The 24680-nt window shown below is 47.9% G+C and overlaps 1 protein-coding gene across 1 annotated transcript; it reads left to right on the forward strand.

Moving 5' to 3' along the window:
- Positions 1-61: 61 nt before the first annotated feature.
- Positions 62-24680, forward strand: TRAIP (TRAF interacting protein). The gene is made up of 15 exons (XM_008571548.1): positions 62-1476; positions 9993-10050; positions 10582-10665; positions 12709-12748; positions 13346-13473; positions 14716-14810; positions 15261-15374; positions 16154-16241; positions 16845-16934; positions 17409-17497; positions 21212-21367; positions 23196-23244; positions 23513-23662; positions 23774-23824; positions 24032-24680. Exons 1-15 carry the CDS (start codon positions 1379-1381, stop codon positions 24149-24151), a joined length of 1410 nt encoding a protein of 469 aa, XP_008569770.1. The 5' UTR covers positions 62-1378; the 3' UTR covers positions 24152-24680.

A 24680-nucleotide genomic window follows, 5' to 3' on the forward strand; every position in this document is an offset into this window, starting at 1 on the left:
GAGAATGAGGATCATCTTCACCAGTGTGTTCTTTGATGATGGGGGGGGGGTCCTCCGGACTGTAGAAATCCATTGTGGGTGGTGGGTCCTGAGCTGGGTTGGGGCCAAGGAATACCCCCTTTGGCTGAGAGTTCAAGTAAGGGCTGCTCATCCAATTCCTATTGACCAAGGAGCTTTTGTCTTGACTTGGGCATAGAGTTGGAACCCACTCAGGGCCAACCCCACAGGGAGAGATCTTGTTCATGGTCAAGATGGGCTTCCCTGGGCTGGGAAGAGGGTGTACGGGGGGCATTGCAGAAAGGTTCTGTGCTGCTGTGTGTTGATTCCTCCTTCCTACAAGCACCTGTTCTTTCCACATAGGCCCAAAGGATTTTACTCTTGAGTCTTACTTCAGCTGGAGCTGATCAGCTTTATATTATGGGGCTCTGCATAAGGTTTCTTCTGCGGAGAAGTTACACTGCTAAATGTAGTAAGCATGAAAACCCCTAAGGAGACTTACTCCAGCCCAGATGGGCCTCGGTGAACTCACCAGGTCTTCTCGGGGAGGACCTCAAAGATAATTTCTCTGGTATGAGAATAATCAAAAGGGTTTGTTAGTCCCTGGTCTCTGAAGGATCTGAGCCGCCAAAATTCCAACCCTACCTACTACAGTCCCAGGCATAAGTGATCCTCCTGGAAGCTAAAATCAGAGTACTGGCCCTATTGTCTCCAAACTCAGGGATCGTCAAATCTGACTTGGATAAAGCCAAGGTTAGCCTGGGGTGTCCTGACAGGTTGGGACCTATGTGTCCATCTTTCCAGAATCACCTAGAACCAAGGGCTGAGAGGGTGGAGCATTCTTTTGGTCTGTGGGAACTATGGGCTGCCAGCGCACGGTCACGCAGAGTCCAGGGGACCCATCGGGACCATCGTCCCGTCCCATTCCCTTGCGGCCGCGGTTTTCTTGAATGTCCCAAAGTACAGAAAGCCCAGAACCAGGTCGGGCCTGCCTCACCGCTGGTTTGGGACGACAACGCTCTGCCTGCTCCGGAAAAGGTTCCAGCGGGCGGAGTCGCTGCTCCCCGCCCGAATCAACGCGGCACTACCGGGTCGCCTGCCGAGTCATCCAGGAGACGCCCGAGAGATAACGCGCTCCGCCCCAGGATTCTCTACCGCCGCGGGGCAACTAAGGCCCGCCTGCCCGGCGGTTTGTCCAATCCCGATCAAATATTCAGGCTCCGCCCCCTCCCCCGCCCCAAGTTTGGGTTGTCATTTCCCGTTCGCTCCCGGAAGTCGTGCTTTGGAGCCAAATTTGAAGCGAGCAGAGACGCGGGGGCGCGTTCAAAGCTAGACCTGTAGCAGTTTCCTTGGCTACCTGAGCCCTTTAAGTCCAGTCATCATGCCTATCCGTGCTCTGTGCACTATCTGCTCCGACTTCTTCGACCACTCCCGTGACGTGGCCGCCATCCAGTGCGGCCACACGTTTCACCTGCAGTGGTGAGTGACTGCCGTGTCGGGGCCAGGCTCTCGCCCCGGTACCCCTTCGGGGCCGTGGGGTGTCGGATCTCCAGGCAGTCCGCCCCCGGAGCCCAGACGGGTGATGAGAACCTCATTAGACGGAACTCCACGGGAGCTTCCCGACCTGGGCAGAAGCGTGTTAGGGCAGGCTTCTGGGCAGAGGTGATGGCTGAGCCGAGCCTGGGGGATTAGGGTGAACAGATTGGTCTAGTGAAAATAGAGTAGGTACTTCCCTGGTCACCTGTGCAAAGAAATGTGACTTCAGAACTATTGTCCTGGGCTGAGGTGAGCTTTCACCACATTAAGGAGCCCCTTTATTTCTTCGAGATACAAACCTGGTATTCTTCTGGCTACCCGAGACGGTAGCCAGAATAATTGTTGTGGTTTGCTTGATGGTTTGGAATGATTCTATTCAGAGTCATCTCATTGACCAGACACCCCAATGTATTCGCCACGCGAGGAAACCCAGCTTAACATGGAAGGGCAAGGAAATGCTCCCCTATCTAGGAATCCTTCTTATCGTGTAGGACCATTCTGTTGAGTGTTGAAAGATTCCCGTAGCAGCTGTGGACAGGCTGTTTTGCAGCTCCCAGCAAAAGAGTAAGGCACAGTGACCTCTGGTAATGGTGGGTGGTAGTAGTCACAGGGGGCTTGTGGGGCAAAAGGCCTCAGGAAGCACGGAGCCAGGCAGGGTCCTGATGGCTGCTGGGCGCCCCTTTCTTGCAAAGCTTTGTTTAGACTTGTGTTACTAACAGCCTGAGCCTCATGCTGAGGGAGCCACTGCTGTTCTGTTAGACTAGAAGTCAAGCTCACTTTTAAGAATACTTTACTGTTTGCATGCTCTGTTTTCTTCTATCCTTTTACTTGAAACTTTTCTGTGTACTTATGTGCGTGTCTCTCGAAAACAGCATTTAGTTGGGCTTTTTAAAAAATCCAGTCTGATAATCTTTGTTTTTAACTGGACCATTTAGTCTACTTAAAATTGTTGCAATTACTTACAAAATGAAGATTAAATCTGTCATATTTACTGTTTCCTATTTTGTTCTGCCTATTATTTCTTATTCTCTCCTTTCTTGCCTTGGTTAGAATTGGTTAAATATCCTGTCTCTCTTCCTTTTTCTCGCAATTACTTTGGAAGTTATGCACCCCATTTCCATTCTTTTAGTGGTTATCCTAGAAGTTAAAATAAGTATCCTTAACTTACCAAATTCAAAGTTAATCAATATTGTTCTCATTTTCCCAGGCAACTCAAAGAGCTTAGAACACTAACACCCTCTCCCCACTTCTGCATTATTGTTATTTGATATTTTAATTCTATGTATTGGTGGGTGGGGGTCTAGCCTGTGTGGGGATCCGAACCTATGACCTTGGTGTTATAACACCATGTTCCAAACAACTGAGCTCACCAGCCAGCCTGATTATATGTATTTTCAAATAAACTTTTTGTTTAGAATAACTTTTTGGTTCACAGACAAGTTATAAAGATCGTACACAGAATTACATACCCTATACACAGCTTCCCCGATGTTAACATCTTATATAATCATGGTTCATTTGTCAAAATTTAGAAATTAACATTGGTACAATACTATTAACCAAAATATAAGTTTATTTGGATTTCAACAGTTTTTCCATTAATGTTCATCTTTCTTTTCCAGGATCCAATCCAGTTTACTACACTGCACTTAGTCGTCATGTCTCCTTACTCTTCTCTGGTCTGTGATAGTCTCTGTCTTTTCTTGTTTTTTTCCTATGGCCTTGACTCTTTTGAAGAATACCGGTCAGGTATTTTGTAGAATGTCTCTCAGTTTGGGTTTGTCTGATGTTTTCTCATGATTAGCCTGGGGTTATAGGTTTTGGGGAACACAACCATGGAGGTAAGGTGCCATTTTCATCACATCTTACTGGGGGGTATATAATATCATCAGCGTGACTTCTCTTTGGTGATATTAACCTTGATCACTTGGTTAAGGTGGTGTCTGCCAGATTTCTCTACTGGAAAGTTATTTTTTTTCTTCCAATATTCTATTTTTTCAAAGTGAGTCACTAGGTTCAGTTCACACACAAGTGGAAAGGAATTAAGCTCCACATCCTGGAAGGGGTAATGTCTATACGTTATTTGGAATTCTTCTGTAAGAAAGATTTGTCCCTTCTCCATCTTCCAATATTCTATTTTTTCAAAGTGAGTCACTAGGTTCAGTTCACACACAAGTGGAAAGGAATTAAGCTCCACATCCTCGAAGGGGTAATGTCTATACGTTATTTGGAATTCTTCTGTAAGAAAGATTTGTCCCTTCTCCATTTATTTATTTATCCCATCATTTATTTATATCAGTGTGGAGTCATAATGTTTATTTTATTCATTAGGTTATGATCCAATATTATTATTTATTTTACTGCTCAAAATGGTTGTTGTGGTAAAATACATATAACATGAAATTTTAACCATTTTAACCATTTTTAAGTATAGAGTTTAGTGGCATTAAGTACATTTACAATTCTGTGTAATCATTAGCACTATTTCCAGAACTTTTCCATCATCCTAAACAGAAACACTATGCTCATTAAACAATAACTCTCCATTCCCCTCTTCCCTCAGCCCCTGGGAACCTCTACTCTACTTTCTTTTTATGAATTTTCCTATTCTAGGTACCTCATATAAGTGGAATCATACAATATTTATCCCTTTGAATATGGTTTATTTCACTTAGCATAATGTTTTCAAGGTTCATCCATGTTGTAGCATGTGTCAGAATTTCATTCCTTTTTATGGCTAGTATTTAATTGTATGTATGGAAATACCACATTTTATTTATTCATTCATCTGTCAATAGACCTTGGGTTGTTACCACATTTTGGCTACTATAAATAATGCTACTATGAACATTGGTGTACAAGCATCTGAGTCCCTGTTTGCAATTCTTTTTTTTTTTTTCCTTTTTGTCTTTTTTACTGACCAGTAACGGGATCGCAACCCTCGGTGTCCCGCCCGCACCGGGGACTGGCAACGGGATCGCAGCCCTCGGCGTTGCGCCTGCACCGCGCTCAGCCAGTGAGTGGGAACCAGTCTCCACATGGGATCCGAACCCTCGGCGGGAGCGCAGCCACACCCCCAAGCAGTGCACCCCCCAGTGTGCCACCAGGCCGGCCCTTTTTAAACTTTTTTTTTTTTTTTCCCTTTTTTTGTCTTTTTTCGTGACCGGCAACGGATCGCAACCCTCAGTGTCGCGCGCGTACCGGACCGGGACCGGCAACAGGATCGCAACCCTCGGTGTTGCTCCCACACCTCTTTTTTTTTTTTCCCTTTTTTTGTCTTTTTTCGTGACCGGCAACGGATCGCAACCCTCAGTGTCGCGCCCGTACCGGACCGGGACCGGCAACGGGATCGCAACCCTCGGTGTTGCGCCCGCACCTCGCTCAGCCAGTGAGCCGCTGGTCTGTATTTGGGATCCGAACCCTCGGCGGGAGCGTCGCTGCACTCCCAAGCGGCGCACTGTAGCAGTGCGCCACCGGGCCGGCCCATTGCAATTCTTTTGGATATATACCTAGGAGTGGAATTGCTGGAACATATGGTATGCTGGAACATGTAGTATACTTTTCGAGAAACTGCCATAGTGTTTTCCACTGTGGCTGCACCATTTTAAATTCCCACCAGAAATACACAAGGGATCCAATTTCTCCATATCCTTGACAAAACTTTTCCCCTTTTCCACTCAGTTTGGGTTTGATAATAGCCATCCAAGTGGGTATGATGTGGTATCTCACTGTGTTTTTTTTTAATTGTGGTAAAATATGCACATCATAAAGGTTACCATTTTAATAATTTTTAAGTGTACAATTCAGTGGCATTAAGTACATTCACACTGTGCAACCATAACCACTATTTTTCAAAACTTTTTCATCTTCCCAAACTGAAACTCTGTACCAATTAAACACTAACATCCAATTTTCCCCATGCCCCAAATCCCTGGCAACCACAGTTCTACTTTGTCTTTATGAATTTCACTACTCCAGGTACCTCATGTGAGTGGAATCATCCAGAATTTGTCGTTTTGTGACTGGTTTATTTCATTTTGCATAATGTCTTAAAGATTCATCTGTGTTGATTATAGCATGTGTCAGAATTTCATTTCTTTTTAAGGTTAAATAATAACATTCTATTGTTTGTACATACACATTTTGTTTATCCATTCATTCATTGATGTATATTTGGATTGTTTCTACCTTTTGGCTATTGTGAATAATGCTGCTATAAACATTGGTGTACAAATATCTGTTTGAGTCCCTGCTTTTAATTCTTTGGGGTATATATCCAGAAGTGGAATTGCTGGATCATACAGTAATATTCTACTTTTAACTTTTTTAGGAACTGCCATACTGTTTTCCTCTGTGGCTGCACCACCAGCAGTGTATGAGGATTCCAGTTTCTCCACATCCTCATCAACACTTATTTTCTATTTTTTTGATAATAGCCATCCTAATGGGTGTCTTCTTTTTTAATGTATGCAATTATGACTATCAGTTTCCCCCTTGGTACTGCTTTTGCTATATCTCTTAAGTTCTGGTATATTGTTTGTTTGTTTTCATTAGTCTTGAGATATTTTCTAAGTTTTCTTATGATTTCTTCTTTGACCCATTGGTTGTTTAATTTCTACATATTTGTGAATTTTCTAGTTTTCCTTCTGTTATTGATTTTTAGTTTCATTCCATTGTGGTCAGATCTTACAATGATTTCTTATGATTTCAATGATTTCACAATGATTTTACAGTGATTTTGTATGATTTCAGTCTTGTTAAATTTATTAAGAATTTATTTTGTGGCCTAACCTGTGGTCCATCCTGGAGAATTTTCCATGTATTCTGCTGTTGTTGGGTGGAGTGTTCTGTATACGTCTGTTAAGTTTAGTTGGTTCATATGTTATTCAAGTCCTCTATATCTTTATTTTATTTTATTTTTTTCTTTTTTTGTGACCGGTAAGGGGATCACAACCCTTGGCTTGGTGTCGTCTGCACTGTGCTCAGCCAGTGAGCGCACCAGCCATCCCTATATAGGATCCGAACCAGCAGCAGGAGCGCTGCTGCACTCCCAGCGCCTCACTCTCCCGAGTGAGCCACAGTGCTGGCCCTAGTCCTCTATATCTTTATTGATCATCTGTCTGTTCCATCCCATTATTGAAAGTATGGGGTATTGACATCTCCATCTCATATTGTAGAACTATTTCTCCTTTCAATTCTGTTGGATTTTCCTTCATATACTTTTGGGTTCTATTGTTAGATGTGTATATGTTTAAAACTGTTTTTTCATGGGGCCGGCCTGGTGGCGCACTGCTACAGTGCGCCGCTTGGGAGCACGGCGGCGCTCCCGCCGAGGGTTCGGATCCCACATACAGACCGGTTCCCACTCACTGGCTGAGCGAGGTGCGGGCGCAACACGGAGGGTTGTGATCCCGTTGCTGGTCCCAGTCTGGTACGGGCGCGACACTGAGGGTTGCGATCCGTTGCCAGACACGAAAAAAGACAAAAAAAAGGAAAAAAAAAACTGTTTTTTCTTTTTGCCAGCTTGAGCTTTTTGTCAATATATAATGTCTTTCTTTGTTTCTTGTAATCTTTTTTGACTTAAAGTCTGTGTTGTCTAATTTAAAGTCTATTTTATCTGCTCACTTCACCTCTCTTTTGGTTACTGTTTGCATGGCATATCTTTTTCCACCTGACTTCTAGCTTCTGTTATAACTACTGAAGTCAGATTTTAGTTTGTCGGCTACTCCTTTATTATTTATTTATTTATTTATTTTTATTTATTTACTTATTTATTTATTTATTTTTCCTTTTTGTCTTTTTTTCTTTTTACTGACCGGTAACGGGATCGCAACCCTCAGTGTCGCGCCTGCACCGGGGACTGGCAACGGGATCGCAACCCTCGGTGTTGCACCCGCACCATGCTCAGCCAGTGAGCGGGAACCAGTCTCCACATGGGATCCGAACCCTCGGCGGGAGCGCTGGCGCGTTCCCAAGCGGTGCACTCTTCAGTGCGCCACCGGGCCGGCCCTTTATTTATTTTTTTAAAAAGATGACCAGTAAGGGGATCTTAACCCTTGACTTGTTGTTGTCAGCACCACACTCTCCCAAGTGAGCCACGGGCCAGCCTGTTGGTTACTCCTTTAAACATACTTTGGAACACTACCCTCCCATTCTTGTTGCCTTTAGAGTTTTCTCTGACTTTGGTTTTCCACAGTTTCACTAATAATGTATCCAGTATGGTTTTATTTTTACTTATCTTGCTTGGGATTCATTAAGTTTCTTTAACTTGTGGAAATTTTTCTTTAATCAGTTCTGGAAAATTATCAGCCATTATCTCTTTATGTATTTCTTCTATTCTATTGTCTTTTTTCCTTGTGTATTAGTTTCCCATTTCTGCTATAACAAGTTACCACTGACTTAGTGGCTTAAAATAGCACAAATTTATTATTTTACAGTTCTGGAGGTCAGAAGGCCAAAGTAGGTCATACTGGGTTAAAATCAAGGTGTTGGTAGGGCTGTGCCTTCTTTGGCTCATGGCCCCTTTCTCCATCTTCTAAGCCAATTGTGTTACATCTTCAAATCTTTCTACATGACTCTGACACTCCTGCCTCACTCTTATAAGGGCTGTTATGATAATCACTCCATCTCAAGATCCTTAACTTAATTACATCTGCAAAATTCCTCTTGCCATATAAGATAACATATTCACAGCTTTTAGGGATGAGGACATGAACTTTTTTGGTGGTGGTGGTAGCAGCATTATTCTACCTATGATTTTCTATCTGGAACTCCCAATTGTATGTATGCTAGACCTTCTCAGAGTATTTTCTGTCTCTTACCATCTTTCTATATTTTCCCATCTTTTTCATTCTCAATGTTTCCTCTGAACTATTTTTCAGTTTACTGATTCTTCAACTTTGTTTAAACTATTATTAAACTCATCCATTGACTTCTTTTGTTTTTTTTTTTTTTTTTTTGTCCTTTTTGAGACCGGTCGCACCGTGCTCAGCCAGTGAGCGCTGTGAGCGCACCGGTCATCCCTATATAGGATCCGAACCTGTGGCGGGGGCGCCGCTGCGCTCCCAGCGCCGCACTCTCCCGAGTGCGCCATGGGCTCGGCCCATTGACTTCTTAATTTTGGCCAGTTTTCAGTTTTAGAATTTCTGTTTGGTTCTTTTTATTTTATTTTATTTTTTTGGCAGCTGGCAGTATGGGGATCCAGACCCTTAAACTGGCGTTAATAACACCATGCTCTAACCAACTGAGCTAACTGGCCAGCCCTGTTTGGTTCTTTTCAAATTCTGCTGTGTCACCTTTTTAATTTCTAATTCTCTGTTATTTTCAAGCTTGATTTTTATTTTTTTATCATAATATGTTTGGTATCTGTGTGACAATTCCAATCTCTGAAGTCTTTGTGGGCATGTTCTTCTTGTTTATGCTTATTATAGTGCTTTTTTCCTGGTGTGCCTGTTTACTTTTTAAGAGTTTTTAAATTGAAGTATAATATTATTATGGAAAAGTACACATATAAGTATGTGACTCGCAGGATTTTCGCAACTGAAGACACCCATGCAGCCAGAATTCAGATCAAGAAACAGGATATTATCGGTTCTAGAAACTTCATATGCTTTTCCAATTACTCCTACCAATCCCTCTCCCCCAATGTGAAGATAACTACTATCTTGACTTCCAGAGCATAGATAAATTTTGCCTACTTTTTTACTTTACATAAACGGAATTATATAGAATATATCTTTTCTGTGTCTGGCTTTTCTTCATGTTATGTTTTTGTGATTCATCCATAATATTGTTCTTAGTTCTAGACTCATTTATTCTCCTTGCTTTGTGGTATTCCATTGTGCCTGGTTAGCTTTGATTATACGTTGTATATGGTATTTGAAAAATTATTTATAAGAGTATTTGAGGCCTAGGATGATGGTATCATCTTCCAGAGAGGACTCTTTTCTCCCTGGTCCCTGGGGGTAGGGGAATCTGCTGGTAGGTGACTACCTTAATTAAGATTTAAGGCTTGAGCTTTGCTGCACCACCCACACAGATGATGCAAAGCTGTGTTATGTTTTGCTTTTACTGCTACTTACTTTTACATCTAGTTGACCCTTTGAAAGTGTAGCCTTTGGGGTCTCAGCTTAAAGTGGGGGTGTTATCAGAGGCCCTATTTCTGAGGGTCCCTGGGCTTTGACTCCCCCCCCCCCCTCCAGTCAAGGCCCAGAGGGTTGCCAGAAGAACAGCTTCTGGCTGAGCCAACAAGGCCAAAAAAGGGGCCAGTTGGTCTGAGTGCTGAGTAGCAGTCAGGGCCTTGTGTGAAGTGCTATAACTGCCTCTGGTGTTGTCCTTCTATACAGGTAGGCATTGGGTTGAGCAGGATCAGGACAGACTCTGTTATGGTCAGGGTGGCTGCCTGGCCTGTGTCCTCAGCCAAGCCAGGTTTCACCAGTCTATCCTGCTTTTCATTCCAGCCTAATTCAGTGGTTTGAGACAGCACCAAGTCGGACTTGCCCACAGTGCCGAATCCAGGTGAGAGTGTTGGGGTGGGATCACCTTAGCTAAAGACATCTTCTCCTGACCAGGGAGCAGGAATGTGGAAAGATCTCTGAAACTGAGCAATATCTCTGACCTTTTCGGACTGTCCTGGTTTGAGCCAGTTGACCCTCACCTGTGTCCTTGAGTTGCTCGGGAGGCCTTCTTATACCCATGGATAGCTGGCAGATGGACTTGTTGCTTGAGTCAGTCTTCACCTGGGTAGATTTGGCTTTCTACCCTACTTTTTCCCCAATGCCCCAACTCCTAGAGTTGGGCTGTCTTTCGAGCACTCACCTCTTGGGTCTGCAATGACATGACTTTAGCAACCACCAGACCTGCAGCCCTAGCCTGGGGTATCTGCATGGATGAAGAGGTCTTTTGACTCCAAAGGATGTATTTGAAAGGCTAGGCCTGAGAACAGGCCTGGCATGCATTTTAGTCAGGTAGTCAGACCCATATACAACACCATCCTCCTTGCCCACGACCCAGCTACTTAGTCATCCTCTGTCTTGTTCTCCCATCCAGGTTGGCAAAAGAACCATTATCAATAAGCTCTTCTTTGACCTCGCCCAGGAAGAGGAGAGTGTCTTGGATGCAGAATTCTTAAAGGTACCTAGAATTTATCTCATTCCACTGAACCCCAAGCCCTCTGGGAGTTCACTTTTCACTCCCACACAGGAGGGTGCCTAGAGTACAGAGACAAGGTTTTAGAGGAGGGACTTGGTAGAGATTTTAAAGCAGGGCCAAGGAGAGCAGAGGACAACTGATGAGGAGCCACAGTCATTGGAGAAATACACTGTAAGGAAAGAAGGGGGCTGCCTGACTGTGAGCTGTCCCCTTGGGATTTCATGCAATTCCAACCAGAGGTCAGAGCGCTTCTCCCAAGGGTCCCCTCACCTTATGAAGGCCCTACAGTCATCCTGCCCAACCCTCTTTGCTGCTGGGACAGTTATTGACAGATTAGAAAACTCTTCCACTCCCCAGCCAGGGAAGATGTATGGACCCACTGTTCCCTAATCTGGCTGTGCCTCAAAATTGCCTGGGGGGGGGGGGTCAGATGCCTGAGCCTTCTCCAGACCAGAAACAGAGGGCAGAGACTCTGGAATCAAGATTTGCAGCCCGGGTAGAAATCCACACTGCAAGGGTGGGTGGGTAGGTTCCCTCCTATATGTCTACTGCTTCCCTACAAATCTAAAATCTATCTTTCTTTGTGTGTGAGGGGACTGGACTGAGGTTCACAAGTGATCCCTGGACTCTGTGGGTTAATTTGCCGGACATTTATCAGATCAGAGTTCATTTGGCTCTGGCCACAGGGCGTCATGATGTCCTTGGAACCTCACTGCTTCAGGAATGTGGAGCTTTTGTGCTTCAAGCCAGTATGTTCATCGTCATGGTAACTGCTCCCAGTTTTAAGTGATGTCCTCCTCCCTGTGATGAAGCCAATAAAGACAGCTTCATTTCTTTCTGGCTTCCAAAGCCAGGCCTGTGAGACAGGGATGCAACATCTCGAGTAGTTTGGAGCAAGGGTTTGGAAGACATCCTGCTGGGATGTGGAGGGAGCCAGGGGTCTGTGGGTAGTGGAACAATAGCATTGGGCTGGTATCTGTTCTCTGGCAGCCCCTGTGTGTACTTCCCTACCCAGCCTACACTGACCAACTCAGCTACCAAAATATCCTGCCCCCAGAGTCCTGGATGGAGAGTCTGACAGCAGGGGTGCTTATCTACCCACTAAACCTGGGCCTTAGTATTGATCACATGTGAAATTCTGAGTCTTGTGTTGACCTTAGAAGGGTGATCTACAGGAAGGTTTGCCTGGACTCTATCCAGGTACCACCATGGACCCTTGGCCTAGAATTTTGATTCTATAAACCCTTGCTTTTTCTGGTTATGGAATAGGCATCTCTCTTGCTGATACAGGTGTTAAGTTGTCTGGACTCCTGAATGGGAGCTGGATTCTGTTCTGCCCCAGTGGTTCTATGGCAGTGGCTCTGAAACATAGCAAGGTCTTTGAGAGGCTCACTTGACCCTCACACAGTCTGGTTAGAGCTTAGATGTGAGGTTTCATCCAGAGGTGCATGGCTGTCCTGGCTTACTTACCTCTATTGGATTTTGGCACTGAGAGGTTTGTGGTACACAGAGACAGCTTAGAGCTTGGAGAGAGGTAGACTGTGAAGCGGGTAGGACCCAGGGTGGAGAGAATGAGTGGTGACCCAAGGTCCTTGGCCATTCTTATTCTTTGTCCCTGGTGAGTCCAGCTGATGCTCAGAGAGGATGAGGCCAGCACAGGACCAAGGCAGCAATGGAAGGTCTCTGTTGTTGAGACTCATCACATGGGCTGCTGTTTAGACTGATCACATGGGCCCAACTTCACTTCCCCTGACCCTATTCTATCTCTTTCACTATCCTGGGGCCTTCCTCCTGTGAGATTATTTTCGTCTGTCTTACCTAGTTTTTAATAAGCCAAATAAAAATAAAGAAGTGCTTGTCTCTCCATTGTTGGCTTAGCTTGGCCTTGAGGTACAGCAGGTTCCATGCCTCCCTAGATCTACAGGCCTCATCGTCCTATCCTGGGGCTTCTCACATCCTTATGGGAGGCCATTTGGAAACCGACTATGATGTTTTCTTGCTCTTATTGTGGGTATTGCCTTGCAGAATGAACTGGACAACATCAGAGCCCAACTTTCCCAGAAAGGTGAGTTAGTAAGAGACAAGGGGACCTGGGAAGCCCCTGACTTGGATGCTGGAGGGAGGCACCCTTGGAGGAAGGCCTCCAACCTTCTGGTAGAGCCAGGGACTCTCCCTGCTTTGTATGTCCAAGAGTCTTGGGAATGGCAGAAAAGGAGAGGAGAGATAGTTGACTAAAGCTGTCCATCTAGACCAGCTGAGCCGCTTCTCTCTGTCTGGGGCTTCTTGCCCAGGACCCAGGCTGGGTGGGGGCTACCTGATGGGGCAGAGTATCTACAGGAGAGGGATCAGCTGCTGAGTTTGGCAGGAACCTGCATGAGTTTTGGGATGATGAACTAACTAGACTCATGGGAAGGGGGGACAGTGAAATGTTTTCCCAAGTAGTTCAAGCAGCAAAAATAGGGCTTGTCTCCTGAATGAAGGCTCTGGCTTGACTTCCCTGGTTTGGGGCATGCCAGAGAGAGAAGTGGGTTACCCAGCTTTCTGGCCTGAGCTTTGTTCCTCATCTGGCTCAAGGACGAGATGGTGGAGCCCAAAGGTCCAGGTTCTCATGCTGATGAGTGGATGGGTCTCTCCCTCCTCCCAACCTCTTCCCCTATTCCAGAGAGGGAGAAACAGGACAGCCAGGTCATCATTGATACTCTGCGGGACACACTGGAAGAGCGCAACACCACTGTGGAATCTCTGCAAAAGGCCTTAGGCAAGGCTGAGATGCTGTGCTCCACACTCAAAGTAAGTCCCCATGTCCTGCAGACACATAGTTGGTCAGGAGATAAAGCCCCCGTCCTGGGCTCACCGTTGGGCTCATCTTCTGGTTCTGCCTCAGTCAATAACTTGGTTTGCGCAGTTATAAAATGGAGGCAAATCACTTCTTCCCCAGGCCCTTCCATACTGTACCCATCCAGCCTGAGAGAAAGGGGCCATATTGGCTGTGCTTGTGGATTTTGCACTAGGTAGTGTGGAGAGGTGAGGCCTTCTTAGCACCTTGCAGAGGGTGCTCAACTAAGAACTCAGTGAGGCTGGGCCATGTTTCCAAAAGTGGTTCATATTCCACTGATGAGGCCAGCCTAAAGAACCTTCCATTAGCACTCCAGTCCTTGGCAGGGCTGCTCTCTGGAGCCAGATCAAATAGCAATCCCAGGGAGGAGCAAGGTCCTTTGAAGTTGGCTGTGCTGAGCTGACTGGGCAGATCAAAGCCTGCAGAGCAAGCAGCCCTAGACCCAGATGAATTTTGTATCAGCCTGTGTTGGTGAGCCTCTTGCTCTCTAAGGGGCATGGTGCGATTGATCTGAACCCATGATTGATATTCTGGCCTTGTAGGCGGGAGCAATCCTTGCTGGATGCCATTTGAAAGGGAAAGGGAGCCATCCTTTTGGACAGACAAGGCCCCAGGATATTCATTGTCTCTGTTCCTGCTTGGGGGCTGGGCTGGATCACATGGCCTGGTGGGAGGGAGCAAACTAGCACTTGGCTGCAGAGCAGGAGTCTGATAGCATTCCCAGGTCAGAGATGGAGTGGTCTTGTGCTGAGGGCAGGCTGGCCAGCTGCCCCTGGCTCAGCTCTCCTTTCCTGTCAACTGTAAATGAGTCTGGATGGTAGATGATGAGGCCTGGGTTTGTGCTCTGGACTCCTTCAGCTACTTGCACAAGATGTACCATGAGGCCCACACCACTGGACCTTCACAACTCACAATGGGCCTATAGATGCTGGCACTGGGCCGTGCTGTGGGTAAGACATATCTCAGGAGGAAGCAGGCAGGGAGATGAGGAAGCCGATTACTGAGGGCCTTTTAGCAGATAAATCACAAGCCAGAATGGGGCCCAGGACCCTTACCTCCTAGGGTTGGAGACACATGGTTATCAGCATTTTCAAAAGATATGGTGAAAATAGTTCTAGAGCAGAGCTCTCCCATTTACTTTAGCCATGGCTTCAGGGAGCCTCCAAACAATAGGCATGGGTATGTTTGCTCTTCAGAAGCAGATGAAGTACTTGGAGCAGCAGCAGGATGAGACTAAACAAGCACGGGAGGAGATTCGCCAACTCAGAAGAAAGATGAAAGCCATGGAGCAGTGAGTTTGGAGCTGGGGCCTACACAGTGCTTTGTACCTGGGACCCACAGGTGGTACAGATCTCAGGACTTCGGTAGGGAGTGGGGTGAGATTACCTCTGTGGCTCAAATCTCTATTGGCCAAAGAGGGTTACATGAGCTGGGTATGGGCACAAGTCTCCTTTCTTAGCCTCTGTGGATTCCTCCACTTTCCATGGGGTTCCTTGCCATACTCCTCTCTGTCCTTGTTACCTTGAGGCCCTCTGTCAGCACCTCTTCTTCCTCAGCAGCATTCCTGGAGCTGTGCTCAGCTCTACCGTGGGGCCTTTCCTCGGGCACACTCACCTGCTAAAGCATCCTAGCAGTCCAGGCTGTTACCATAGCAATAGCATTAAAGGGAGGCAGAGCTGCACTAGGTACCTACCCATCAGCCTCCAGATTTCAAATGCTGTGGGCCTGGTGTGTTTTTCAGGATTGAGCTTCTACTCCAGAGTCAACGACCTGAGGTGGAGGAGATGATCCGAGACATGGGTGTGGGACAGTCAGCGGTGGAGCAGCTGGCTGTTTACTGCGTGTCCCTCAAGAAGTACGTGCTCTGGCCTCTCTCAACAAGCCCAGGAGCTAGGCCATAGGGCCCCAACCATGCCATTGCTGCCCATCTCTTGTAAAGCAGATGGAATTAAGGGGCAAGCTCTGGAGCCATGCTGCCTTAGTTTGAACCCTGATTCCACCATGTAAGTCATCTCCCTGGTGAGAACCAGCTATGTGGCCTGGAGCTAGTTTCTTGGCCTCTTTGGCCTTCAGCTTCCTGAATGGAGAGAGTAATACACCTGCCTCATAGGGCTATTGAGAGAATTGAGTGTGAATTATAAGTGTCATTTCTAAAGGAGCTGACGCAGCTCTCTGAGTTGTAAGCCCCATAATGATATCTGGAGCCTGTTTCTCATCAGCTCTGTTACTGACCCTGCCTGGCTTGGATCACAAACTTTGTTTATATCCTTCACTATGGTGGGTATGAAGTTGGTGGGAAGGGGACCACTTGGCTGACATGCATGGAGGGTCCAAGATCCCTGCTGTAGGGACCAGGTGGTATAGGGGGCCCCCTAGTGATGCCAAGGCATCATGCACATCCTGTCAAGTCACCAGTGCTTGCAAGACAGGCAGGGAACAGAGAGTCACTAGGCCTCCTTGCATTCTGTGTAGGACCCTCCACCGCGCCACCTGGCCCCTCTTGGGCTCAGATGTCAGAGTAGAAATGAGGATGAGCTGAGGGGTTGGGTGGGGCTTTGTGTTAGGTTGTACTGTGGCTCAGTCTGACCAGCAGGGTGTCCTCTTCTGGCCTTTCTTTCCATGGCCACTTTGCAGAGAGTACGAGAAACTAAAAGAGGCACGGAAGGCCTCAGGGGAGCTGGCTGACAAGCTGAGGAAGGACTTGTTTTCCTCCAGAAGCAAGGTAACTTAGGGAGCAGAGGGTAAAGGGAGAGGTGGCTCTCCTTTTGTCATGCACACTCAGGTCTCCTGAACAAGGCCATGGAGCCTGATGGCATAGCTGACTCTGTGGGGCTATTGGATGACTTACAGAGACTGGTTACTGGTCCTTACTGGGCATTGACTCTGACTGTGTGGCGTGTCCACTTGGGGTGGTAGATCATAGAGGTATCCCCCCAACATGTGCACACTCATGCTCCCCTCTGTTCTTCCTGACTCCTGGGCACCTCTTATCTGGCTGGAGAGCTCGGGCCCCAACTGTGACAACTTCAGGGTGCCTGTTTTTATACCAAGCCCAGAGGAGGAGGGTTCCTGGAACCTGGTTTGGTCAGCACAGGTGCTTTTACTTCTTGCGTGGTGCATCCATGGGCTGCAGAATGTAGGAAACAACCTTTGCTCCTGGGCAGCTCCAGACATGCATTGTCAGACTGAAGCTTAGCCCTAGAGAAGTGGGGTCTCCTCCCATACTTCCAGTCTCTTCCCCCTAACCATGCACTCGGTAGCAGCATGTGGACAGGGCACGTGGCCACCACTTGGCTTGTCCTTTACATACTACGTTTTCTTGTAGTTGCAGACAGTCTACTCCGAATTGGATCAGGTCAAGGTAGAGCTGAGGTCAGCCCAGAAGGACTTACAGAGTGCTGACAAGGAAATCATGGTGAGGGCCATCCTTGGCCTGATGGGAATGAGGGGTGGTTTATGTGCCCTCCAGAGCAGGGCTAGTCTGTCTCTTCCTGGGAACCTGTGCACCAGTCAGTGGTGGTATTTCTGGGCTCCTTGCATCCTACTGGGTTGGCGGGCGGGCGGGGGGGGTGGTCAGCATGGGCATCTTAACCCTGGTCTGGTCTGGCGCCTGGACCTCCTTGGCAGAGGGAAAACAGCATCATGGATCTTCCCTTACAGTCTGTCCTGTACTTAGGTCTGTGAAGTCCTTAGTCTCCAGAGGAGGGGCTCTACCGGAGAGGTTCTGAAGCCTGGTGGTCTTGGCCTCCTGAACCTGATGTTGGGTTTTCAGGCCTTGCTCTGTTCCCAGTGGGCCTGCCCTTTATGCATACTGCTCATGTCCTCTGCATTATCTCTGGACTCGATGCCTCAGCCTTTGTCTTAACACTCTTCTCTTTCCTTCCCCAAGAGTCTAAAAAAGAAGCTGTCAATGCTGCAGGAAACCTTGAACCTGCCACCCGTAGCCAGCGAGACTGTCAACCGCCTGGTTTTAGAGAGGTTTGTTAACTCTCTGGGGTGGTGTAAAGGCCACAAGCTGGGAGAGCTCCCTGGTAAGGGTCTTCACCCCTCCTGGGTTTGGGGGGTGCGGTGAGGTGACTATGTGGACCTGAAGTCTGTGGACTTTTAGCTCTGGGAGCCAGCCAAGATTTCGCTAAAATCAACTTTGAGGCAAATTCTGGGCTCTGAAAGTAGAGGTCAAGGAAGGCCAGAGAATACCTAAGGGTGGTCTGAAAGTGGGGCAAGAACAGACTGTCTTGGGGCATCCCGTTTAGAGTGGCTTTCTACATGCATGTGTCTGCCCCCAATTCTGAAACAAAACATTAAACCAGTTACTCTAGGAATGTGTGCTGTGAAACTGCCAGCAGGGGGAGCCAAGAGACGGAGGGATTGTGTCCCCTGCCAGGAGGTGGCATCCATTCCTCCTCCTAGGTGTTTCACAGAAATAGACTGGCTGAGAGCATCCTTAGAGCTATCTCCTGCCTGTCTGCTGAGGACCCAGACAGAAATCACAGAACTCTTGTCAGTGACCCAGGCTTTTATTTGAGCCAGTTTTCAATGTCCTTTGGAAAATCAACATGCTCCCTCTTCCTCATGTGCAATCAGTTGCTAGAGCTGCCCATCTAACTAACCTCCATGGTGCCTCCTGACCCCTTTCCCTTGCACCACCTTCACTCGAGGCTTGTGATTCATCCCCCTGCTCCTTCTGTCTGCCTGCGATATCAGCCCCAGAAAGGTTTCCCTAAAATAGCTCTGGGCATTTTGCCCCCCCCCCCACACACAAAAGCACCTTCCAGACCCGGTGGCACCGTGCCTAGGGGCACTCATGGAGCCAGCCTTGTGGGCTGTAGTGGATTTTTAGGCTTCAGCCATATCACGTGCTTGTTTCCTTCTTGTCTCTGTACCTTTGCTTCAGCTCTTCTCTACACTGAAGGGTCAGCTGCCTTGCAGAGCCTTCCATGGTTTCCTCAGCAGGAATAAACTCAACCTCCTCTGCAGGGGTAACACTTCTTATTCAGATGCTATGCCAGGTGCCATGAGCCACAGAGGTGCTCTAGAGTTTTGCTGTAGGTGGTCAGCCCAATAGGTGCATACATAGCTTTGAGCAGATCAGAAGCCACATCTTTTTTGTTGTTGTTGTCGTTTGTTCTTCTGATTTTTATTCTCTTTTTTTATTGATTTAATATTTTTAAAATTTTATTAACATTTTTTTACATTCTAGGATGTTGTAGAGCAGTTGGGAGGGAGAGGGAGAGGGGAAAGGGGAAGGAAATGGGATGGAAGAAGGAGGAAGGAGGAGGGGTGGGATTGAGTCCTGTGGTACCCCCCCACATTCCCACAGGGGAGACTGGTGGGCTTCCAGCAGTGGCTTGGTTATTGCTGGGCTGGGCGTACATGTCAAGGGGGTGTAGCAGTAGCCCTTGCCCCCCACCACCCCAGCTCAGGAACCTGGAGCCCTTCTTGCTGAGGCTTGCTGGTCGTCACTGGCCTGGTTGAACATAGGGGGGGAGCGTTGTCGAGATGAGGAGCCACATCTTAATCTGTGTCCCTCATCACCAACTTTCTTACACACACGCACTGTCCATTCCCTACACCATAGTACCTGGTCTGCATATGCATGGGACAGTGAATGTGTACAAGCCATTTCATCTTATTCTTCTTGTATCTTTGATTCCTCAGTCTTACTCTCTCTCTTCCTACCTTGCATCATCCAGAGTCTTTCTACAGAGCCAGAGCTGCCTGTCTACCTGCCCTAGTTTGAGTTGAACTGAAAAAGGGCTGTGGGAGTGTGATGGGCACATGACCTGCTGTGAGGTCCAGCATGTCGCTGATTTTGACAAAGTAGGCTCTGTTTCTGTCCTTCCTCCCCACCCCACCCTCAGCCATTGGCTATGCCACCTCAGAATCCCAAGGTAACAGGAGGGCTCTGTCAGGAGCTTAGCAGGTACAGTACTCATTCTCAGGGAGCTGATAGTCTATTGATATGGACAGACCTTTGGAACTCAAGCTGCCTCAAGTCAGGGAGTACAAAACATTTTTCTAGGAGATCTGCATGTTCCTGATGGTGCTCCCTCCGCTTTCTATCCCTTGAGCCTCAGGATGTTTCCATGCATGTGTCCTCTGTGTCTGAATCCATAGGTAGGAAAGCACAAGCACACAGCCTGCCTCTAGGTGCTCAGAGACTTTGTATATCTGCTTTTGCTTACTTTGTTTACCACTGCAGGCTGCTGCGAGGCCTTGTATTAGTCCGTTTCTGTCACTTATAACAAAATACCTGGAACTGGGTAATTTGTAAGAAAATGAAATTTATTGCTTACAGTTTCTGGGAAGTCCAAAGTCCAGGGAACACATCTTGTGAAGGCCTTCCTTGGTGGTAGCTTCAGCGACACAGGGTATATCACATTGTGAGATGGTGGAAGCAGAGAGAGAGAGACATTCCCACGTGCTTTCCTTTTAAAGCCCTCAGAATCATACCCATGACCATCATTATTAATTCATTCACTATGGCATGGTTCTCACAATATAATCACCTCTTCAAGGCCCCACCTTTCAATTACCGTAATAGGATTTCCCATCCTCAACAGTTACAGTGGGGATTAAGCTTCAATGACTTTGGGGGGCCATTCAATCCACTGCAGACCTGGACTCTTATAACAGGTTCTTACTGAGTGCCTGCTACATGCCAGACCCTACCTGTTCTCTTAGACCTTGTGTTCCAGTAGGATAGATGAGCTGGGGGTTTAGATGGCCAGTCCCAGAGTCCTGTTAGAACAATCCTGTTGGCTGCAGTTTTTGTTTTTTTTTTAAAGATGACCGATAAGGGGATCTTAACCCTTGACTTGGTGTTGTCAGCACCACGCTCAGCCAGTGAGCGAACCGGCCATCTGTATATGGGATCCGAACCCGGGGCCTTGGTGTTATCAGCACCGCACTCTCCCGAGTGAGCCACGGGCCGGCCCAGGCTGCAGTTTTCTAATAGCATTACCGCCACTACCACTACCACCACCACCACTGCCCCCATTATAAAAGTAAAAACATACTCATTGAGAATTTGGGAAATAAGGAGTTACTGCAGAGATGATTATTGTTGACATGTGTATTTCCTTCCGGTCCCTTTCCTGTAGTGGTGGTAGGATTGGGAGTGGGGGATGGGGTGCATGCCAAATCATGTGATTGCACTATACATAGAGTTTTGTATTACTTTTTAGATGTAACATATGAACGTTTTTTACTCTCCAGAAACATTATGTTAATGCCTCTATCATATTCAAGCTATGGAAGTGCCAGCCCCCTGGAGGAGTCATTTTGATAGTTCTAATATTATACCATTTGTCATGATAAGTAGCAACATCACAGTGGGAGAGAGAGAGAACATCCCTCTACATAAATCTGTGGTGACATCTCTGACTGGCTCCTTGCATTCTGAGAAATAAGGCTATATGGTCAAGGCCAGTAGTCTTTTATTTATACTTTTGGGTTTTGTCTGGGTTTTTGCTTGCTTTCTTCCTTGTCTTTCAGACTTTCACTGGACCCATGACTGCAAAAGACTGAGACAAGTAGTTTATTCTGTAGAGATTAGGGCTTCGTTGGGGAGTGGTGCTGTGACAGCAGTGGGCTCCAGACCCCTGAAGCAGAGCTGTCTCTGATGCTTGAGGGCATGTTATTCTGGGCTGCCACTGTGGTCCCAAGTAACCAGGTCATTTCTGCCTTCAGCCCAGCCCCTGTGGAAATGCTGAACCTGAAGCTCCGCCGGCCATCCTTCAGCAATGATATTGACCTCTATGCTACCTTTGATGTGGATACCCCCCCAGCTCGGCATTCCAGCTCCCAGTATGGCCATTCCAAGAAGCTCTGCCTGGAGAAAGCCCAGTGAGTGGTAGTTCTTGGCACTGTCCACAGCCTGGAGTGGGAATGGCTATCTCTGCAGGCCCTGCCCTGATAGCTGTAAGTGGCTGAGTGGGCATTGAGGGCTGCCTGGGCTTGGCTGTGGCTGTGGTTCCAGTCCCCTCTTCTTCCCTGTCCTAAGCACTAAATCTGTGCAAACCCCTTTGTTTGCTTGTCTCATTAATCCTCACCATTACCCTTCAAGGCAAAGGTGTTGGGATGTGATTTAGGGAGAATGCAGAGATCCCAGTAGAGGCAGATCTGAGCTGGTAGTGTTGGGGAGGGTGCTCCCAATACCTTGAATGCCTGCCCACCAGAGTCCTGAACCAGGGAATGGAACTTCCTCATCCACTGTGTGCCTCTGAGGCTCATGTGCGAGGCAGGACCATCTCAAATCATGGGACCAAGGCCCTGCCACCCAAGTGGGTAGCCCACAGGGGCAAGCATAAGGAGTTTGGAGCTACAATGGGGTGGGTCAGACTTGTAGTAGGGGTGCAGTGGGACAAGAGAAGGGAGGTTGTCTCCTTGGCTAGGCACACCAAGTGTGGTTCATCATGGAGACAAGGACTATACCCATTCATACCTGTTGGTATATACTGCTCAGGTAGGGGCAGTCAGGGGCTAAGCAAGTTTCCTCTTAAAGACTTTGGGCATGAGAGAAAGAAATTGAGATGTTAAGCAGTAAACGTGGAAGGGGCCTAAGAAGAGGGCAAACCAGCTGGGCTATTCACCCCTCCCTAACCTCAGTGGCATAGGCACTCATGCTGTAAATGACCAGGTCTGGTAGCAATAGAAAGAAACCTAGGGCATGTGGGCTGCAGTCAGGGAGCCTATTAGTGCCTGCTTCATACTCTGGCTTCCTCCTGTTGCCTTCTCTTCAGCATAAAGGTTGAAGATGGGCATCTGGGATCTTTAGGCTACAAGGTCTTTTAGAGACATTTCCATCATCTTCAAGGCCTGTGGGGGGAGTGAGGGAGCCCCTAGATTATTAGCTCAGTCTCCCCAGAGCCAGACTGGCAGCAAGCTGAGTCTTCCCATGTGGCCTCACCCCAGGCAGGAGTGGAGGAGTCCATAGTAGGCAGGCCCCGATCCTGCCCCTGTTCTCATGGCTTGAGAAGACACAGGGTCAGCCTTAGGTCACCATCCTCTCATCTCTCTGGGAAAACACCAGGAGAGGGTATCCAGCTGCTTGGGTACCCAGGAATTTGATGGAGAAACAGTATTGAGCTCTAGGGCTGGGAGTGGGAGGCCTGGGCCTAGGGCCATGTTCTATCCTGCCCCAGACTCTTCCTGCACAGATTCTTTAGGGAGATGGCCTGGCCCTGTGTTCTGAGAGTATTTTATGAGCTACTTTACTAAGGATCTTACTGAAAAGCTAACTTACTGAGGGTGTTTTGGAGGTAGTGACCCCTCTCTGGGCCAACAGGACTAGGCCTAAGCTCATTAGATGCCTTCTGCTTGTATCAGCACATGACTGGCTTTCCTCCTGTGGGTGGTGAATCAGTTGAGCTTCCTAGCCCCATGTAGAGCCTGGGACATGGTGAGCTGCCTAGGGACTTGGGGAAGCACTGGAATTTAGCCTTGAGTGGATTCTATAAGGTTGGGATGTGGTCCAGTCTTCCCTGTGTCTACCACCCTGTTGGCTGTGGCTGTCCAGCTGTTCACAGATCTACACTTGGGGTGGGGATCACTGAGCCACCTTGCCCAGAACACAGCCATGACAGTATCCATGCCATGTAGTGGTTCCCAAGGGTCATGTGCTGAGCCTGGCTCACCTGCCCCTCATGTCTTTCTTACTTGCCTCTTCTTGTAGCTCTCCCATTCGGGACATCCCCAAGAAGATGCCCAGAGGCCCCAGAAAGGTAAGGCTTTACAAAGGTCAGGTAGTCACTACCCAGCCCTTGCCAGGACTGAGCATAAAGCTGGACTTCTGGGAGGGTAGGGTCTTGCCAGAGCCCTCTCACTCCTGGCCCAGGACTGAGGTGCTTTGAAGCCAACCTTGGGACCCTATTCATTTTTCTTCCTGCCTCTTGGTGAAGCATCAGAGATCTTGATCTTGTCCCACCACCACTACTCTCCCTCCTTTGCTGCCATCTGGCTCATCAGTCTGGCTCTGGGTCTCCTCTGCAGGAGTCTCACCTATCACTGGGTGGCCAGCGCTGTGCAGGAGAGTCAGACGAAGAACTGGATGGTGCCTTCCCTGTCTTCTTCCGGAATGCCATCCTGGGCCGGAAACATCCCAGGATGGCCAGGGCAGAGTCTTGTCACAGCACAGATGTGGTGAGTATGGCATCCCAGAAGTGGCAGTTACCAGTCCTTTCAGGGGTGGGTTTGGCTGGCCAGCCCTTTAGCCCATTAGCCTAGCCTGCTTATCTCTTCCTTCTGCCCTAGGTAAGGACAGGCTTTGATGGGCTCGGAGGCCGGACAAAATTTATCCAACCTGTATCCTTGTTATGTGGTGGTGGGCTGAGCTGAGCTGTGGAGCCCATATCATGCCCCACCAGAACCCAGTCTGCCAGTGCCTGCAGCCTCAGGTGTGCAGAGCTAGACTTTGCTCAGTGTAGCAGGGTTGTCCACCCCCAGGTCTGAGCCTTTCCTGCCCTGCATTCCAGTGACCTCTCCAGACGTTTTCCTTGACATCTCCTGCAGACTGACACGGCCATGATCCGCCCACTGCCTGTTAAGCCTAAGGCCAAGGCTAAGCAGAGAGTGGGGGTGAGAACAGTGCACCCTCCCTCCCAGGCCAAGCTGGACACCTTCCTGTGCTAGTGAGAACAGTGAGTCTGAGTAGTGGCCAGATACATGCCTACTTGTAGGCCAAGAACTGTCCAGGCATGGGGTTTTTGGGAGATAGCCCCTCTTCCAGAACCAGCCCTGAGAGCAAGGGCAGACAAGCAGGTGTGAGTGAGAGTGTTGCCCAGAGACTGCTCTTCCTGAACTCACCCTGCCCCATTCCTGCCACATTCCTGCCACATTGGGTCTAACTTTGGGAGCTCCATGACCAGCTCATCATTCCTGTCAACAGGGCCTGTTCATTGTCCCAGGCACCTATTTATGGCCATGATCAGATGTGGCCGGGCTCCTTCTGGTCCTGGAGACCAGGGTTACTTGTTGACTATATGAACAAAGTGCTTGAGGCTTCTCAGGAAGCCTTCACCTGAGCTACTACCTGCCTCTGGCTTGCTGCTAGTCATGGCCTGGGCCAAGCAGAGTGGGGAATGGTGGTGGAGAGTGAACGCGAGAAGATTTGTAAAATAAAGAAATAATAAAATAAATAATTTAAATAATAATAAATAAT

The sequence above is a fragment of the Galeopterus variegatus genome, unplaced genomic scaffold (genome assembly GCF_000696425.1).
Source record: "Galeopterus variegatus unplaced genomic scaffold, G_variegatus-3.0.2 Scaffold701, whole genome shotgun sequence".
Classification (NCBI taxonomy): Eukaryota; Metazoa; Chordata; class Mammalia; order Dermoptera; family Cynocephalidae; genus Galeopterus; species Galeopterus variegatus.